The sequence below is a fragment of the Salvelinus namaycush genome, chromosome 26 (assembly GCF_016432855.1).
Source record: "Salvelinus namaycush isolate Seneca chromosome 26, SaNama_1.0, whole genome shotgun sequence".
NCBI classification, from domain to species: Eukaryota; Metazoa; Chordata; class Actinopteri; order Salmoniformes; family Salmonidae; genus Salvelinus; species Salvelinus namaycush.
In genome coordinates, this window is record NC_052332.1 from 31707637 (window position 1) to 31728645 (window position 21009).

At 45.9% G+C, this 21009-nt stretch overlaps 1 protein-coding gene across 5 annotated transcripts in view; it reads right to left on the reverse strand.

The window, feature by feature from the left end:
• The window catches only part of LOC120021414 (phosphatidylinositol-binding clathrin assembly protein-like), a 28820-nt gene extending 18778 nt beyond the window's left edge, over window positions 1–10042 (reverse strand). For 4 of the 5 annotated variants that reach the window (XM_038965172.1, XM_038965175.1, XM_038965173.1 and 1 more), the window contains exons 1-12: window positions 9260–10042; window positions 7540–7682; window positions 6561–6636; window positions 6251–6353; window positions 5828–5921; window positions 5609–5720; window positions 5300–5406; window positions 4293–4334; window positions 2399–2484; window positions 1689–1782; window positions 1294–1427; window positions 966–1066 (exon numbers count right to left, since the gene is read on the reverse strand). In XM_038965172.1, the coding sequence (XP_038821100.1) occupies window positions 966–1066; window positions 1294–1427; window positions 1689–1782; window positions 2399–2484; window positions 4293–4334; window positions 5300–5406; window positions 5609–5720; window positions 5828–5921; window positions 6251–6353; window positions 6561–6636; window positions 7540–7682; window positions 9260–9389 (1222 nt within the window). In that variant the 5' untranslated portion in view covers window positions 9390–10042. The remainder of the gene's footprint in view (window positions 1–965; window positions 1067–1293; window positions 1428–1688; window positions 1783–2398; window positions 2485–4292; window positions 4335–5299; window positions 5407–5608; window positions 5721–5827; window positions 5922–6250; window positions 6354–6560; window positions 6637–7539; window positions 7683–9259) is intronic. The other variant, XM_038965176.1, reaches the window with a different exon arrangement.
• Between the last annotated feature and the right edge of the window lie 10967 nt (window positions 10043–21009).

Here is a 21009-nt window from a genome sequence, read left to right on the forward strand (position 1 = left end):
ACCAAGCAGGGATAGTTATCATAGAGAGAGAGAGGGACCCAGCAGGGATAGTTATCATTGAGAGAGAGAGGGACCCAGCAGGGATAGTTATCATAGAGAGAGAGAGGGACCCAGCAGGGATAGTTATCATAGAGAGAGAGAGGGACCCAGCAGGGATAGTTATCATAGAGAGAGAGAGGGACCCAGCAGGGATAGTTATCATAGAGAGAGAGAGGGACCCAGCAGGGATAATTATCATTGAGAGAGAGAGGGACCCAGCAGGGATAGTTATCATAGAGAGAGAGAGGGACCCAGCAGGGATAGTTATCATAGAGAGAGAGAGGGACCCAGCAGGGATAGTTATCATAGAGAGAGAGAGGGACCCAGCAGGGATAGTTATCATAGAGAGAGAGAGGGACCCAGCAGGGATAGTTATCATAGAGAGAGAGAGGGACCCAGCAGGGATAGTTATCATAGAGAGAGAGAGGGACCCAGCAGGGATAGTTATCATAGAGAGAGAGAGGGACCCAGCAGGGATAGTTATCATAGAGAGGAGGAAACTGCATTAGGGACACAACTGGACATTTCACTTCTTCTAACAAAGGTTGGGTTCAATTCCACTTCAACTCAATTAACATCAATTCAGGATTATACAATTCACAAGCTGTTAAAATGAGCTTGACTTGGTTAGCTTGAAATAATGTGTGGAAGACTTCAGGATTATACAGTGTGTGTTTGTACTGTATGGATGTGTAGTCTGTGAGCCTCACCTCCCCAGGCGTTGCTGTTAGACGGTACAGTGTGTGTTTGTCCTGTATGGATGTGTAGTCTGTGAGCCTCACCTCCCCAGGCGTTGCTGTTAGACGGTACAGTGTGTGTTTGTACTGTATGGATGTGTAGTCTGTGAGCCTCACCTCCCCAGGCGTTGCTGTTAGACGGTACAGTGTGTGTTTGTCCTGTATGGATGTGTAGTCTGTGAGCCTCACCTCCCCAGGCGTTGCTGTTAGACGGTACAGTGTGTGTTGTCTGGATGGTTGGGTTGTAGGCGGGCTGGACGTTGAATAGGTCGCTGGTGAGGTTTGGCACACTGGGGAGACAGAGGAGAGAGTCAGACAGCAGAGATAAAAAAGATAGCAGAGCAGACCCCTTCGGGGGGGGGGGGGTTCCTATTCACTAATAACCCAACTAATATACTATAAAGTGATTTAGCTAGCTCCCATTTTTAATAAGATACATAGTGTAGTTATACAGAGCAAACAAACTGAATGAAACATACCCATATGTCTTAAACACGACAATTATCAGACAGCTTACTTATTTGTACCGGATAGAACAGATGAGTTGGAGAAGAGTTCTGTGACCCCACTGCTGCTGTTGGCACTGCCCACTGACTGGGCACCGGGAGAGATGGTGGGCATCTGCATGTCAATCACCTTGGCTCCCTCATCCTGTGGGACAGACACACAGGAGTGAATCCACATGAGACAAAAGAAAGTACAACAGGGCTGGGTTTTACATGTGTTTCCTAATTAGTCTATATACGAGTACATTATGTGAAAGAACAATGTATAACAAGTGTTTATAATATGTAAATTATAAGCGTTATAATTTATTCTCATTTATATAAGTATTCATACAGTAATACATTTACATTGTAATGGGCTATTCAAGAAAGTTGTTCTACAGTGGTAGCAGTGACCCTGTCTGACCTGGAGGCTGTTCGGGTCCTCCTTCTGTTCCATGAGGCTGAGGGAGATTCCAGTACTGGACAGTGACGATACAGCACTGGTTAAGGTGCTGGCTCTAGAGAGACCACACAGCGCTTGTCAGGGACCACCACGCACACTAACTGTCACACAACACTCTGGGACTAACCACAGGGATCAGAAAAACACTAATAATGTGTCTGACTGTGTGCCTTTATTTTCAAGACATGACATACTAACTAATGGTGGAGCAGTGACTGATAAATATGTTGACGTGCCAGCTTCAGTGACTGATAAATATGTTGACGTGCCAGCTTCAGTGACTGATAAATATGTTGACGTGCCAGCTTCAGTGACTGATAAATATGTTGACGTGCCAGCTTCAGTGACTGATAAATATGTTGACGTGCCAGCTTCAGTGACTGATAAATATGTTGACGTGCCAGCTTCAGTGACTGATAAATATGTTGACGTGCCAGCTTCAGTGACTGATAAATATGTTGACGTGCCAGCTTCAGTGACTGATAAATATGTTGACGTGCCAGCTTCAGTGACTGATAAATATGTTGACGTGCCAGCTTCAGTGACTGATAAATATGTTGACGTGCCTGCTTCAGTGACTGATAAATATGTTGACGTGCCAGCTTCAGTGACTGATAAATATGTTGACATGCCAGCTTCAGTGTAAATGCCTCCTTCAGACTCAGTGTTACCTGGTGTCTGTGGAGAGCTCCTTGGTTCTCCTCCCCTCCAGAGAGGCCAGATGCTGCTCCAGAGCTTCCAGGAGGCTACTAGGGGCCTGATGGAGAAAGGGGGGGGGGGGGTGAAGTAACAATACTTTACCAAGGGAGAACAGCATTGTGTAGAAAGATTGGGGAAACACACACACCCAAAAGCGTGCTGTCAGACACACAGGTGCGGTGCGCACAAATTTTTGCACGCACAAGCACACAGACACGCACAACGAGCCAAATAACACATTGTTCAGCATAGTCTCCATATTTGCAGCTATTTTTACATATCAATAGATCTGGTATAATTAGGTTTGGCTTCACGCCAGACATGCACAGATCAGTCATCTCTCTCATGCAATCAAGTAGACAGGCCTGGGAGGTCATTACAGTGTATGGGCCTGAGGGGTTCAGAATACAGAAAAGAGCTTAGCCCATGCATCTATGCCCCCACACACATCACAGTCCATTAATGGCCAGTTAACCAATGGATTCCGTTTTATATGCTAATTTGAGTATCACTATTCATTCATGAATATTCATTTAATAAATTGTATTTTACAGGTTAGAGGAGACATAATATTAGTGGATGCTACAATTTTGTCATTAGCTTAGTGTCCAATTCAAAAAGGGTTTGGGAGCCAAACGAGTTAACTGACAGAAAAGCCAAATATCTGATGAAAATCAGGTAAACACATTTGGCAAAAGAATAGCATATTTTATAAAGATATAAAAAAAGATGGTTTAATAAACCAAGGATGAGCAAATTAATTTTGCACATGTCATACCCATGTTTCAACCAGAGGCTTGCTTTTCATTACAGAACACAATCTTAACTCATGCAGCAACTTGTAGAATTATTTGGGGGAAACATGAATAATTAGAATTCTGGATATCCTTCTTCAGAGAATGCTAGAATATTCTAAAAGTTTAAAGTAAAGAAAAAACCATCTACAGTTCAGTAAAGACATGGGTTACTATTTAGTTGAACAGGGATACATAAGGTCTTCATAAGCACTGCAAACATGACATAACAGTTGACAGAAACATTTGTTCATGATTATTTTTCCCAATGTGGAGGGAAACACCATGAGTGTCATTGAAGAAAGCTTCAACAAGTGTTTGTAGCGTCACATCAGCTGTTATGCACTGCTTAGGACGGCATTACGGACACTTTTCAAGAAATATTTGCATAAACCAATTTGGCAGAAACCATTCGCTGCTCTCCCCACAGCTATTTCGATGGGATATCTTTTCAGGAAAAATAGGTACAATAGTGTTCATTTTGAGGCAACACAAAGTTAAACTGTATGAGAAATCATGAAGGGATGTACAAAAGGCTTATATGGGCAAACACCATAGGCCCATATCTGCTAGGACAGAGGCTGAATTTGCCTGACTTTTCAGTGTCATTTCAAAATCAAACTAAATGTATTTTGTGATTCTGTGATTCAACTAGAAAAAAATACTAAAATCAAGGTAAAGCAACAACAAGAAAATCACCAGCACTTGACCCTTTCTAGCTCTGACTCTACTGACAGCTACTTTATATGAGGTAAAATGTACTTTCTATGCCTGTGATATGTGGTTGTCCCACCTAGCTGTCTGAAGATGAATGCACTAACTGTAAGTCACTCTGGATAAGAGCGTTTGCTATATCACTAAAACGTATGTTTTGCACAATCTTCAAAATTAGAAAGGGTCACATATTTGGAACCCATTTTGAAAGTAGCCCCCTCTGTACCCCAGAGCTCAGAGAGAGGGGGGTGCATCAGAATGAGAGGAAGGGCTTGTGGAAGTCTGTAGGGTGAGTAGGGAATGAGAGCGTTTACAATGGAGCCACATGGGAGATATTGAGATGAAATGTACCACTGACCTGTGTGAGATCGGGGATGTCACCCTGATCAATTCCAACTTGCTGTGTCACAAAAAAGGAGGGAAGGGGAGGTGGAGGGCAAAAACCAAACATAATAAACAAACAAACAAATAAACAAACAAACAAATAAACAAACAACCACGGAATAAAGGGGGGGTAGGTGTGTGGAGGAGGGAAAAAGAAGAATCAAACCAAAGGATCCATTACTCCATGCACTGACTACAAACAAAACAATAAAAAGACAACAGGGGAATTGGCATGCCCACACGTACATACAGTACACACACACAGGATCTGAAGACTGGTTTGAAATGAATGTTTACACACTGAAATGCCACTGACAGGTGGGCCGGGTACATTGGGCTGTAATACTCATGTGACTGCAAGGTGAGAAACATCCAAAAGAAACACACAACTAATGTTGACTTTGAACGAAAAAGGCAGGGGCACAAATGACAAACACATTGTTAGACAACTAAATGAATGGGCCCTTAAAGTCAACGTTAGCCCGTATTTGGATAGAACCCCACCCCCATCACCCCAAACCTTCCTCCAAATAGTAACCAAATCAGTAAAGACAGCAAGAACGCCTTTTAATAAAAGAATGCAGGAGAAACTATAAAACTACAGAGATACTAATTATCTTCGCAATTCGGCCTTCTGAATTGCAAGTAGTACTTTACTTGGATAACAGCAGACATTCATCATTGCAAAAGAGAGAAAGGGAAGGAAAGAGTAAGAAAAAACCTCTTGCTAAGACATGCAACGCAGGCATCAGAACAGGCAGCACATGGAGGGGCCTTCACTGTCAGATTTCTATGCCCACTAATAGGCTAACCTCTGCATTCATGACCTCAGCATTAGCCTCCACCACACGGCAACAGAGGGACAGAGAGAAAGAGAGAGAGACGGAGAGGAGCAGAGGTCTGGGAGAAGAGCCCTACCTTCCTGCTGGATCCATCTGAAACCTTCCTTTCCTCAACACAAGCGAAACAGGGAAACATTACCTCTGCAACTTTGAGAAACTCTGACAGCTTGGTCATTCTGTTCAGAAACGTCTTATAGATCTCCAGGGCGTCTTTGCATTGGTTCTTCTTCATGTCAAAATATTTCTCTTTAGGATAAGAAAAGAGGATATGTTAACTAAGCAAAGAACAAAACAAAAAGGGACAAAGGATTTTAGCTAGTTATTTTCTAGATACATTTACAAACATCCTAGAGACATGCTAGTAACATCCTAGTGACACCATAGTAACACCATAGTGACATCCTAGTAACATCCTAGTTCTCCTCTAACTAACAGATAGTGTACTTACCCAGCATGTTGATAACTCCTTCATTGTAGGCAGCAAAGAGGCGGATGGAGTCTTTAAAGAGCAGCAAGAAGGCGTTGTTGATGACGCCATTGGTCAATTCATTAGAGTTAGCCTGGGAAGAGAACAAATGAGACATTGAGAGTTCATACTGACAGCTAGCTCACTGTCATCCTGTAGCCCATATTATGGACCGCTCAACACCCCAACCATGCAGCCTACCTGAAAGTCCAGCAGAGCATCCAGCTGATTCTGAATGATAGGTAGAGTCTTGATCAGCTTGTCAACGGTCATGGTGCGCATCATACCATCAACCCTGTCAGCAAGAGACACGCAGCGCCACTTTAACAGGACAAGTGATGACTGACTAACATGTTCATACAGAATGAATCAAACAACTCCCTGTCAATCATGTTGATACTTAATATAATCCACACATTATCCAAAGAGGTTGCTGAAATAAATGACTTGTTTAGCTGGATTACCTTGAATCTATTTAAAGGCTTGTCCCCAATTTTTGCCACTGTTTCTATGACAAAGTCACTGTTTCTCCCTCTTGAGGTGGGCCTGGCCACTGAGGTAAACTATGTATCCCAGGGTGACAATGTGGAGGTTTTCCACACTAGCCACTACAGGACATCTTACCCTCTCTTCATCTTGGTGAAGTCCACAGCCACCAGTCTGTAGGACAGGGCCTTCTCATTCAGATACCTGCTGTAGCGTCTGATGAACGTTGACATGTCATAACCTGGCAGAGAGGGAGCACTTACATTCATATTTAGAGTGCTGGCCTGGCAGCTTACAGAGCCACACCTCTGCAGCGCATTCAGAGTGACAGTTTGAATTGTTGTACTGCACACTGTTGTTCATGCATTGCACGATTATAATGTTTTTTATGCCTGTGAATTCAGTATGTCTCTGGTGTGAAATGGCGTTGAAAAATTCCCTACAGTACCTTGTAATGCCCCCTTATCCAAGAAGTTGCTCAGGTTAAAAAGTGTGTTTCTGGACGCCAGGTACTGGATTAATCGCTGGTGATAAAATACAGAGAGAGTGGGATCAAAACCAGTAAGAATAAAGATTCAATCAAATGTTTAAATTCCAGATGACTTGAACAGTGCATAATATAATAATACATTATATGCCATTTAGCAGACACTTTTAACCAAAGTGACTTACAGTCATGCGTGCATACATTTCACATACAGGTGGTCCCGGGAATTTAGCCCACTATCCTGGCGTTACAAGTGTCATGCTCTACCAGTAACAATTAAGCTACAGTGAAGCCAGTCATTGCCGTACATCATTGGGCTCCCAAGTGGCGCAGCGGTCTAAGGCACTGCATCTCAGTGCTAGAGGCGTCACTACAGACACCCTGGTTCGAATCCCGCTGTATCACAACCGGCCGTGATTGGGCGGCGCACAATTGGCCCAGCGTCATCCGGGTTTGGCCGGTGTAGGCCGTCATTGTAAATAAGAATTTGTTCTTAACTGATTTGCCTAGTTAAATAAAGATAAAATAAAAAAATAATGAGGTGGTGTGATGATGAGGGCCTTGAACCCCAGCTACTAGTGTATGTGTGTGTTTGTTTTTAAACAAGGAAAAAATCGGACAAGTGGGGACATTTTGCAAGTCCCGACAAGGAAAAATCGGACAAGTGGGGACATTTTGCCGGTCCCGACAAGGAAAAATCGGACAAGTGGGGACATTTTGCCGGTCCCGACAAGGAAAAATCGGACAAGAGGGGACATTTTGCCGGTCCCGACAAGGAAAAATTGCTATTTTAGGCTTAGGGGTTATGGTTAGGAGTTTTTATTTTATTTAGTTAGGGTTAGGTCTAGTTTTAGGGTTAGGGTTAGGCTTAGTGTTAAGGTTAGGGTTATGGTTATGGTTAGGTTAAAACTGTGTGTGTGCGTGTATGTTTGTTACGCACCTCGTTGCCGTACATCATGAGGTGGTGCGTGGTGATGAGGGATTTGAACACCACCACCCAGCTGTTGTTGGCCGTCCTCTCAAACAACGTGTCAGCCAGGTGGGGGACACTCACGTTCAGCTCGTTGGTGCAGTGGATCAGGTCTGCCAAAAAACACGGCATGTGGACAATTAAACATTGGATAGTGCTTTCTGTGCTTTACATATAGTCTACTTTACAGGTTGATCAACTCATGCTGAACATTCCTAACAGCAGTTGGATCTCTGGTCGGCACCTCCCACCCTTGAAAAAGATCCTGTTACTAGTGAATTAACTATCACTTATTATGCCTTAATTACAGTGACTAACCAGCAATTAACATTTCAAACTGGAAACCTGATTGTAAAGCAGACGGTGATCAAAATAACTCAAATATAATTATGTATTCCTTCTAGACATTTGACTGTAGGAGGGATTTCCCTCCCAGGAGTTTAAGCTTATGCTAAACCGTACAAGAGAATATAAAAGTACATTTCCTACATTCTTACCCACAGGATTTTTCCACATTCCTCAAAGACTGAAATTTGAACTACGTGAGGAATCAGGATAATCCATAGCAGTACAGACTCTTTCAATAACTACATTTGCTGTAGGCTACCACATTTTGAAGTCCCATTTGAAGTCTTCGATTCCACTCAGAAATTACTATTTTTATTATTATAGCTTATGTAATTGCACACAAAATGACTCTAACATGACTCAAATTTGCACAATTGATTAGTTTCAATAAAGATTGGGTAAATAGAGAATTCTACAATGAAAAAATCCTTCCCAGAAAATAACCACACCGGCAACACAAGATTTGTTAATTGAACCAATAACCCTCTGGGTCTATGGGTTGATACAGGACAGGACTGATTGAGCTTAATTGATTGACTGGACACAGTAATTATTTGGGTAGAAAGCCACCTAACCGAATCATCAGCAGTTAAATGTGGAGAAAATAGTTAATATCCAATACACACTCCAGTTCCACACCACACATAGATCAACAGAAATGTTGAGATCAAGGTTGTCTATGATACTGTTGTCATTGCACTAATATGAATGACCCATGGACACCAGCTCACCACAAACTAAAGTAGCTGAGAAACCTCAAAGGCTACATACAGCACAATATACTGTACCTTTAAGGCAGCAATAATATCTGAATAATACCATTGTTAATAAGTTATTAGTCTTAAGTTAGACTTATTTTAGTCTAAAACTCAGTAGGAAAAAGAGGAAATAATAGGTAGATGAACTCAAATTATGCCTCTAAACCTAAACTGCCAGAAAATGTTAGCCTACATAGCCGGTCCTATTAAAAGGGGAATTGATTGCATTATTATTTCATACAATGATGAATAAGGTAATAGGCTATGTATGATCACAATGTGTGCATTTACATGTATGACACTGAGTAATAACCTATTTGTCTCATTATGTTTAGGCTACAATACGATAGCCTACTGTAGGATGATGACACTGTAATGATTGACTACATGAACTGTTGAAGGCTATGATGCGCAATTATTCATAGCCTATTACCATAGAATGTCGAAAACCGTGCTATTAAAAATACACCAATGGCCAATCAAACATGATGAACATACAGGTCTTTCTGAATATTCAATGTTACCAATGCTTTTGTTGCGAAATATGTAGCAACGGCGGGACACTGGTGGTTTACTTAACCTACAGTCAAGGTGTTTCTTCTTGGGTCCGCTGACTTCATGCGTCGTGGCCTTGCAGACGGCTTTGCTTATAGCGGATCCTGTCATGCTGTGCTGAGCCGCAGCGATCCGATCCGTGATAGACTGTCCAGACATGTTCCAAAAGCAAGTAATCGGGGAATTAGAAATCAAAATGTCTTTAGTGGTGATTGGGAGCGTGCCCTCTAAACAGATTGCCCGTCTGAAAACAAAAAACGTACACTGACGCGAATCCGATGGCAGAATTCATACGGCAGCCAAATAAAATAGACGGCTACAGTCAGTAAACCATATATTTTATTGGCAATCCAATGGTCCACACATACAAATCCAAAAACCTTATCCTAAACGGACCACACCGAAATCAGCCGATAATGATTCGTTCGGATGGTCGTGAATGTATCCCCGTAAAAGCTTTCTAAGGGTGATGATGCCAGTTAGTGTACAGCCAGTACAGTATACTACATGAACAGCAGCAATCATTGATTAGTTAGCCTACCAATGCTCGGTTGGTGATCACACAACGTTCGCGCTGGTTAGATGATTGCTGCTAGACTGATTTTGAAGACGTTACAAAATAGCATATGATTAGTGTATTTTCTCTCGAGCTTCCCTGTGTTCGTGTCGAGGTCTTGTAGCAGTGACACCGAGTTTTTCCCATATCCTATGGTTTAATCTGAAGGCATTTACAAATGGTTCTTACATCTTACAAATGTTTTTTTGTTAGGTAGCTGATTATTCATTTTTTCAGTTAAACTTCATGTGTAAAATGGCAGTATCGCCTATGAATCAGGTGACTTAGAAAGGGGTTGATTGGCCAACACAGAAAGGGTCCGGGGAGGGCATCTTAAAGTGGAACACTGCAATTTAATTTTAGGAAGCTGGTTCATGATTTGAAGTGGATGGAATCTGTCTAAAACTCAAACCGATTAGGCCTGCAGTAGGCATGTTGTCCAATCAGATTCAGACACATCTGAAGACAAACCCCTGGGCTAGTATGGTATTGATGTTATATCATTAGTATTTGGCTATAACAACAACCTTTCACAAAGCACTAGCTTCTCAGTTTCCTGGCTCTCTCTACAGTAGGGTTCTCCTAAGCAATAAAACCAAAAATATACAAATTATGGACAGCTAGGAGACAAGCTAGGAGACAGCTAGGAGACAGCTGGGAGACAACTAGGGGACCGCTAAGGGACAGCTAGGAGACAGCTAGGAGACAAGCTAGGAGACAGCTAGGAGACAGCTGGGAGACAACTAGGGGACCGCTAAGGGACAGCTAGGAGACAGCTAGGGGACAGCTAGGAGACAGAAGACAATAGATCTCAGATGGGGAGTAATCCCAGGGCAGATCTGTTCAGGATTTTAAATCCTTTTACATCAGACAGAAGGTTTCTTCTAATCTTTCATCATCTTTATCAATGTAAGCTATCAGCTGGGTTGGCCTCAGTGACATGTTCACCCAATCAACCTTCACACTAAACTGAATAACTCGCTAGAGAGTAGCTGTGAGTGTTCCCTTTCTCTCAGGTTCAGTCTGTGAGGAGGGAACACGCATTACACAGCCTGCTGGTGTCACGCCCTGGCCTTAGTATTATTTGTTTTATTTATTATTTTAGTTAGGTCAGGGTGTGACATGGGGTATGTGTGTATTTTGGGGTATTATATGGTAGAGGGGGTGTTGGTTGTAGTTTATGGTTTTGTGTTGAGTGTATGTATCTAGCTGTGTCTATGGGTGTGTAGTTTTCTAGGAAAGTCTATGGTGGCCGGAATGGGTTCTCAATTAGAGACAGCTGATTTCTGTTGTCTCTAATTGGGAGCCATATTTAAGGCTGCCATAGGCTTTAGCTGTTTGTGGGTCATTGTATATGTTTATGTCGAACGTAAGTAGTTTGTGTGTGCACTTGCGTTTTAGGTTTCACGATCGTTTGTTGTTTTGTTAGTGTGTATAAGTGTTACGTGTTCATCTTCGTCGTTATAATTAAAGAAGATGTATTCAAGTCATGTTGCGCCTTGGTCCGTCTCTCCTCCACACGATCGTGACAGAATGACCCACCAATCTACGACCAAGCAACATGACCAGCGGCAACAGGAGCAGCGCAAGGAGGAATGGACTTGGGAGGAGATCCTAGACGGTAAAGGACCCTGGGCACAGCCAGTGGAGTGTCGCCGCCCCAAAGCGGAGCTGGAGGCAGCGAAAGCGGAGAGGCGGCATTATGAGGCGCTTGCTAGGCAGAGTGGCTGGAAACCCGAGAGGCTCACCCAAAAATTTCTTGGGGGGGGGCTAAAGGGGAGTGTGGCGAAGCCGGGTTGGTTACCTGAGCCAACTCCCCGGGCTTACCGTGGAGTGAGAGGGCGTCGTACTGGTCAGACACCGTGTTATGCGGTAAAGCGCACGGTGTCCCCAGTACGCGTGCTTAGCCCAGTGCGGGCTATTCCACCTTGCCGCACTGGGAGGGCTAGGTTGGGCATCGAGCCGGATGTCATGAAGCCGGCCCAACGTATCTGGCCTCCAGTACGTCTCCTCGGGCCGGCGTACATGGCACCAGCCTTACAGGTGGTGTCCCCGGTTCGCCTGCATAGCCCAGTGCGGGCTATTCCACCTCGCCGCACTGGCAGGGCTACGGGGACCATTCAACCTGGTAAGGTTGGAGAGGCTCGGTGCTCAAGAGCGCGTGTCCTCCTTCACGGTCCGGCATATCCGGCGCCACCTTCCCACCCCAGCCCAGTACCACCAGTGCCTACACCACGCACCAGGCTTCCAGTGCATCTCCAGAGCCCTGTTCCTCCTCCCCGCACTCGCCCTGAGGTGCGTGCCCTCAGCCCGGTACCTCCAGTTCCGGCACAACGCATCAGGCCTATTGTGCGTCTCAGCCGGCCAGAGTCTGCCGTCTGCCCAGCGCCGTCTGAGCCATCCGTCTGCCCAACGCCGTCTGAGCCATCCGTCTGCCCAACGCCGTCTGAGCCATCCGTCTGCCCAACGCCGTCTGAGCCATCCGTCTGCCCAACGCCGTCTGAGCCATCCGTCTGCCCAACGCCGTCTGAGCCATCCGTCTGCCCAACGCCGTCTGAGCCATCCGTCTGCCCAACGCCGTCTGAGCCATCCGTCTGCCCAACGCCGTCTGAGCCATCCGTCTGCCCAACGCCGTCTGAGCCATCCGTCTGCCCAACGCCGTCTGAGCCATCCGTCTGCCCAACGCCGTCTGAGCCATCCGTCTGCCCAACGCCGTCTGAGCCATCCGTCTGCCCAACGCCGTCTGAGCCATCCGTCTGCCCAACGCCGTCTGAGCCATCCGTCTGCCCAACGCCGTCTGAGCCATCCGTCTGCCCAACGCCGTCTGAGCCATCCGTCTGCCCAACGCCGTCTGAGCCATCCGTCTGCCCAACGCCGTCTGAGCCATCCGTCTGCCCAACGCCGTCTGAGCCATCCGTCTGCCCAACGCCGTCTGAGCCATCCGTCTGCCCAACGCCGTCTGAGCCATCCGTCTGCCCAACGCCGTCTGAGCCATCCGTCTGCCCAACGCCGTCTGAGCCATCCGTCTGCCCAACGCCGTCTGAGCCATCCGTCTGCCCAACGCCGTCTGAGCCATCCGTCTGCCCAACGCCGTCTGAGCCATCCGTCTGCCCAACGCCGTCTGAGCCATCCGTCTGCCCAACGCCGTCTGAGCCATCCGTCTGCCCAACGCCGTCTGAGCCATCCGTCTGCCCAACGCCGTCTGAGCCATCCGTCTGCCCAACGCCGTCTGAGCCGTCCGTCTGCCCAGCGCCGTCTGAGCCGTCCGTCTGCCCAGCGCCGTCTGAGCCGTCCGTCTGCCACGAGCCGTTAGAGCCGTCCGTCTGCCACGAGCCGTTAGAGCCGCCCGTCTGTCCCGAGCCGTTAGAGCCGCCCGTCAGTCAGGAGCCGTTAGAGCCGTCCGTCAGTCAGGAGCCGCCAGAGCCGCCAGCCAGTCAGGAGCCGCCAGAGACGCCAGCCAGTCAGGAGCCGCCAGAGACGCCAGCCAGTCAGGAGCCGCCAGAGACGCCAGCCAGTCAGGAGCCGCCAGAGACGCCAGCCAGTCAGGAGCCGCCAGAGACGCCAGCCAGTCAGGAGCCGCCAGAGACGCCAGCCAGTCAGGAGCCGCCAGAGACGCCAGCCAGTCAGGAGCCGCCAGAGACGCCAGCCAGTCAGGAGCCGCCAGAGACGCCAGCCAGTCAGGAGCCGCCAGAGACGCCAGCCAGTCAGGAGCCGCCAGAGACGCCAGCCAGTCAGGAGCCGCCCTACGGTCAGGAGCTGCCCTACGGTCAGGAGCTGCCCTACGGTCAGGAGCTGCCCTACGGTCAGGAGCTGCCCTACGGTCAGGAGCTGCCCTCCGGTCATGAGCTGCCCTCCGGTCATGAGCTGCCCTCCAGTCATGAGCTGCCACTCAGTCCGGAGCTGCCCCTTATCCCGGAGCTGCTGCCCCTTATCCCGGAGCTGCTGCCCCTTATCCCGGAGCTGCTGCCCCTTATCCCGGAGCTGCTGCCCCTTATCCCGGAGCTGCTGCCCCTTATCCCGGAGCTGCTGCCCCTTATCCCGGAGCTGCTGCCCCTTATCCCGGAGCTGCTGCCCCTTATCCCGGTGCTGCTGCCCCTTATCCCGGTGCTGCTGCCCCTTATCCCGGTGCTGCCCCTTATCCCGGTGCTGCCCCTTATGACTATGGTGGGGTGGGGACCACGACCAGTGCCGGAGCCGCCGCCGTGGAAGGAAGCCCACCCAGACCCTCCCCTAGACTATGTGCTGGTGCGCCCGGAGTTCGCACCTTAAGGGGGGGGTTATGTCACGCCCTGGCCTTAGTATTATTTGTTTTATTTATTATTTTAGTTAGGTCAGGGTGTGACATGGGGTATGTGTGTATTTTGGGGTATTATATGGTAGAGGGGGTGTTGGTTGTAGTTTATGGTTTTGTGTTGAGTGTATGTATCTAGCTGTGTCTATGGGTGTGTAGTTTTCTAGGAAAGTCTATGGTGGCCGGAATGGGTTCTCAATTAGAGACAGCTGATTTCTGTTGTCTCTAATTGGGAGCCATATTTAAGGCTGCCATAGGCTTTAGCTGTTTGTGGGTCATTGTATATGTTTATGTCGAACGTAAGTAGTTTGTGTGTGCACTTGCGTTTTAGGTTTCACGATCGTTTGTTGTTTTGTTAGTGTGTATAAGTGTTACGTGTTCATCTTCGTCGTTATAATTAAAGAAGATGTATTCAAGTCATGTTGCGCCTTGGTCCGTCTCTCCTCCACACGATCGTGACAGCTGGACCATTTTACATGTTCCTGTTCACATTCCCCTTGGCAAACTAGCCTGCGTTCTTCTCAAATGCCCCGCGGCATGCTAGCGTTTCATTCCAATTGATCGCATGTATTTGTGATTACATTCGAATGAGTTAAGTTAACCCAAGCTGACAATCAAAGGCTGCTGTCAAATGTGTTTGTGTTCTTTGTAAGAAATAGAGACCATTGTACAAAGTGATCTTCCATAGGACCAAGACTGTCAAATGTTATCAGCCAGGGAGCTCCCCAGCAGTCTGAAATGTGTTTAGATTAGAATCATTAATATACTGAGGCTAGTCTGTCTCACACACAGACACACACAGAGACACACAGACACACACACCATTTAAGTGTATCTTATCTTAGCCATTGTAAAGATACCCTCTAGAGCAGCCCACAGATGGCAGTTGTGAGAGACTAGGAGGACTACAGTAAGCTGAAGCGTTTCCCTATCTGTGTCATTATCTTCCTCCCTTACCTTGGCTGAGGTCTCAAACCAGCCCACAAATCCTTTTCCCCCACAGAATGTGTCCAGCACCACAGCTGGGACAGGTTTGCCATGACTGAGGGTGACCTTAGTGTCCAGGTCGTTCTTCCACTTGAGCACTGCATCAACTATGGAGGCGTGGGTCACGTCACGTGTACTTATAATCTAATTATATTGCATTATGATTTGGCACATTCCAAAAACAGCAGAAAAGGTCAGGTTTTCATAGTACAGACACACACACATACAGAGAGCGAGAGAGTAACTGTAGTGCCCATATGGCTCTAATGAGCATGAGACCAGGTGAACCCTGTCATTGTCTGTCAGTGTATCAGTGTTTTGTTACTTGTCATGTTTTTTGTGGACCCCAGGAAGAATAGCTGCTGCCTCTGCAAAAGCTAATGGGGACCCTAATAAACAAATAGACAAGACACATGTTCCTCCACAGCACACATGAAATTCTGTAGGGAGAAAAACTGTACACTGGTGATTATGATGATACATGTATGGATAAGACAAAATATAATTATCAAAAGTGTGCTAATTCATTGATATTGAGTTGTTAAAAACATAAACTTGAATAAAGTCTGATGTAGACTGATTGTCTGCAGTTTTGTCCAAACCACTGGTGTTACAATGAATTGATAATATATCAAGTAATATCAAAGTAAAATGAAGTGGTTTGACATACTGGCAATATCCCAAAGCTGTAGTCTTATAACGGCGTCACTGTCCCAGTGCAGAACCTTCAGCGCTAAGTCAACATCAATAGTTGATAATGTTGAGAAAAGATCTGATGGACATAACTCTTGATGACTGACGTTTTACTGACCACAAGGTCCACTATAACGAGAAGTTTTTAAAAATGCTCCTGCTGCGTGGTCTGAGTTTGTACAACAGCCCATTCAAAACTCACAATGCTGTCTGATCCAATATCTGCCGGTGTTGATGGCACATGGAAAACATATTACAATTTAGTTTTAATTCCATTCCAACTAGAGCCTGAAATTCTTTCAAATGTTTCCATACAGAACTTTTAAGGTTCACTGTTCACCTTAACATATGAGGATGTTAAGGATGGAGTCAAGGAAATGATGTAATCCAACTTGATTCCATAGTCCGTACATGAAAGGTCAAATTTTAATTTTATAAACTTGTCATTATATGTTCTCGTCAAAATATATACAGTACCAGTCAAAAGTTTGGACACACCTACTCATTCCAGATTTTTTCATTATTTCTACTCGGGATACGTTATCAGAATCGGTACAGCCACCCGGTTTCTTCACGCATTGCGCCGACAGAAACAAACATCTCTCTGGTAAGAAGAAGGGCGGGGTGTATGCCTTATGATTAACGAGTCGTGGTGTGATCATAACAATATACAGGAACTCAAGTCCTTTTGTTCACCTGACCTAGAATTCCTTACGATCAAATGCCGACTGCATTATCTACCAAGAGAATTCTCTTAGATTATAATCACAGCCGTCTATATCCCCCCCAAGCAGACACCTCGACGGCCCTGAATGAACTTCATTGGACTCTATGTAAACTGGAAACCACATATCCTGAGGCTGCATTTATTGTAGCTGGGGATTTTAACAAGGCTAATCTGAAAACAAGGCTCCCTAAATTTTATCAGTATATCGAATGCGCGACCCGGGGCTGGCAAAACTCTGGATCATTGCTACTCTAATTTCCGCGACACATACAAAAGCCCCCCCTCGCCCTCCTTTCGACAAATCTGACCACGACTCCATTTTGTTGCTCCCAGCCGATAGACAGAAACTAAAACAGGAAACGCCGTGCTCAGGTCTGTTCAACGCTAGTCTGACCGATCTGATTCCACGCTTCAAGATTGCTTCGATCACGTGGACTGGGATATGTTCCGGATAGCATCGGAAAATAACATTGATGTATACGCTGTTTCGGTGAGTGAGTTTATTAGCAAGTGCATCGGTGATGTGGTACCCACGGTGACTATTTAATCCTTCCCCAACCAGAAACCGTGGATTGATGGCAGCATTCGCGCAAAACTGAAAGCGCGAACCACTGCTTTTAATCATGGCAAGGCGACTGGGAACATGACCGAATACAAGGCAATCAAACAAGCTAAGCGTCAGTATAGAGACAAAGTAGAGTAGCAATTCAACGGCTCAGACACGAGACGTATGTGGCAGGGTCTACAGTCAATCACGGACTACAAAAAGAAAAACAGCCCCGTCGCGGACACCAATGTCTTGCTCCCAGACAAACTAAACAACTTCTTTGCTCGCTTTGAGGAAAATACAGTGCCATTGACACGGCCTGCTACCAAAACCTGCGGGCTCTCCTTCACCGCTGCCAACGTGAGCAAAACATTTAAACGTGTTAACCCTCGCAAGGCTGCCGGCCCAGACGGCATCCCTAGCCACGTCCTCAGAGCATGCGCAGACCAGCTGGCTGGTGTGTTTATGGACATATTCAATCAATCCCTATCCCAGTCTGCTGTTCCCACATGCTTCAAGAGGGCCACCATTGTTCCTATTCCCAAGAAAGCTAAGGTAACTGAGCTAAACGACTATCGCCCTGTAGCACTCACTTCCGTCATCATGAAGTGCTTTGAGAGACTAGTCAAGGATTATATCACCTCCACCCTACCTGACACCCTAGACCCACTCCAATTTGCTTACCGCTCCAATAGGTCCACAGACGACGCAATCGCAATCACACTGCACACTGCCCTAACCCATCTGGACAACAGGAATACCTATGTAAGAATGCTGTTAATCGATTACAGCACAGCATTTAACACCATTGTACCCTCCAAACTCGTCATTAAGCTCGAGACCCTGGGTCCCAACCCCGCCCTGTGCAACTGGGTCTTGGACTTTCTGACGGGCCGCCCCCAGGTGGTGAGGGTAGGAAACAACATCTCCACCCCGTTCTCAGCCCTCTCTTGTACTCCCTGTTCACCCATGACTGCGTGGCCATGCACGCCTCCAACTCAATCATCAAGTTTGCAGACGACACTACAGTGGTAGGCTTGATTACCAACAACGACGAGACGGCCTACAGGGAGGAGGTGAGGGCCCTCGGAGTGTGGTGTCAGGAAAATAACCGCGCACTCAACGTCAACAAAACAAAGGAGATGATCGTGGACTTCGGGAAACAGCAGAGGGAGCACCCCTCCATTCCATATCGACGGGACAGTAGTGGAGAAGGTGGAACATTTTAAGTTCCTCGGCGTACACATCACGGACAAACTGAATTGGTCCACCCACACAGACAGCGTGGTGAAGAAGGCGCAGGAGCGCCTCTTCAACCTCAGGAGGCTGAAGAAATTTGTCTTGTCACCAAAAACACTCACAAACTTTTACAGATGCACAATCGAGGGCATCCTGTCGGGCTGTATCATCGCCTGGTACGGCAACTTCTCCGCCCACAACCGTAAGGCTCTCCAGAGGGTAGTGAGGTCTGCACAACGCATCACCGGGGGCAAACTACCTGCCCTCCAGGACATCTACACCTACCACCTGATGTCACAGGAAGGCCACAGAGATCATCAAGGACAACAACGACCCAAGCCACTGCCTGTTCACCCCGCTATCATCCTGAAGGCGAGGTCAGTACAGGTGCATCAAAGCAGGGACCGAGAGACTGAAAAACAGCTTCTATCTCAAGGCCATCAGACTGTTAAACAGCCATCACTAACATTGAGTGGCTGCTGCCAACATACAGACTCAATCTCTAGCCACGTTAATAATTAATAATTGGATGTAATAAATGCATCACTAGTCACTTAAACAATGCCACTTTATATAATGTTTACATACCCTACATTACTCATCTCATATGTATATACTGTACTTTATACCATCTACTGCATCTTGCCTATGCCGTTCGGCCATCGCTCATCCATATATTTATATATACATATTCTTAATCAATCCTTTACACTTGTGTGTATAAGGTAGATCTTGTGATATTGTTAGATGACTTGTTAGATATTACTGCACGGTCGGAACTAGAAGCACAAGCATTTCGCTACACTCGCATTAACATCTGCTAACCATGTGTATGTGAGCAATAACATCTACTAACCATGTGTATGTGAGCAATAACATCTACTAACCATGTGTATGTGACCATTAACATCTGCTAACCATGTGTATGTGACCAATAACATCTGCTAACCATGTGTATGTGAGCAATAACATCTACTAACCATGTGTATGTGAGCAATAACATTTGATTTGATGTGATTAGAATAATAGTGAAGACATCAAAACTATGAAATAACACATATGGAATCATGTAGTAACCAAAAAAGTGTTAAACCCTTTGCCTTGATGACAGTTTCTCTCAACCAGCTTCATGAGGTAGTCACCTGGAAGGCATTTCAATTAACAGGTGTACCTTGTTAAAAGCTAATTTGTGGAATTCCTTTCCTTCTTAACGCATTTGAGCAAATCAGTTGTGCTGTGACAAGGTATGGGTGGTATACAGAAGATAGCCCTATTTGGTAAAAGTCCATATTATGGCAAGAATAGCTCAAATAAGCAAAGAGAAACAACAGTCCATCATTACCTTAAGACATGAAGGTCAGTCAATGTGGAATATTTCAAGAACTTTGAACATTTCTTCAAGTGCAGCCGCAAAAACCATCAAGCACTATGATGAAACTGGCTCTCATGAAGGACCACCACAGGAATGGAAGACCCAGAGTTACCTCTGCTGCAGAGGATAAGTTCCTTAGTGTTACCAGCCTCAGAAATTGCAGCCCAAATAAATGCTTCACAGAGTTCAAGTAACAGACACATCTCAACATCAACTGTTCAGAGGAGACTGCGTGAATCAGGCCGTCATGCTCGAATTCCTGCAAAGAAACCACTACTTAAGGACACCAATAAGAAGAAGAGACTTGCTTGGGCCAAGAAACACGAGCAATGAACATTAGACCGGTGGAAATCTGCCCTTTGGTCTGATGAGTCCAAATTGGAGATTTTTGGTTCCATCCGCTGTGTCTTTGTGAGACGCAGAGTAGGTAAACGGATGATCCTCCGCATGTGTGGTTCCCACTGTGAAGCATGGAGGAGGTGTGATGTATGGGGGTACTTCGCTGGTGACACTGTCAGTGATTTATTTAGAATTCAAGGCACACTTAACCAGCATGGCTACCACAGCATTCTGTACTGATACGCCATCCCATCTGGTTTGCTCTTTTTCAACAGGACAATTACCCAAAACACACCTCCAGGCTGTGTAAGGGCTATTTGACCAAGGAGAGTGCTGCATCGGATGACCTGGCCTCCACAATCACCCAACCTCAACCCAATTGAGATGGTTTGAGATGAGTTGAACCGCAGAGTGAAGGAAAAGCAGCCAACAAGTGCTCAGCATATGTGTGAACTCCTTCAAGACTGTTGGAAAAGCATTCCTCATGAAGCTGGTTGAGAAAATGCCAAGAGTGGTCAAAGCTGCCATCAAGGCAAAGGGTTTGTTCAGCACTTTTTTGGTTACTACATTATTCCAAATGTGTTATTTCATAGTTTTGATGTCTTCACTATTATTCTACAATGTAGAAAATAGTACAAATAAAGAATGAATAGGTGTGTCTTTGAATGAGTAGGTGTGTCCAAACTTTTGACTGGTACTGGATATAGATATATGTTATATGGATATATGTTATAGGTCTACTCGGTAGCTCTGCAACACCTCCGCAATGAGTTTCTGGCCCTCCAGTCACCTCGAGACCAGTGTGCTTTCTACCCGATGTCGGATGTCATAATAAACATAGTTGTTGTTTTTTACTGCCAAGCCACACTCATTCTCTTGTATCCTGCAGCCTACTGTAGGCCTAACTCAGAGCATGATTCACACCCTAGCTATTTTGATCGTTCAGGTGGTTACACAGTCTAACATCTGCTTCAAACTCACACTCTCAAACACGTAGATCCCCTGAACGCAGCTCACTCTCCAGATCC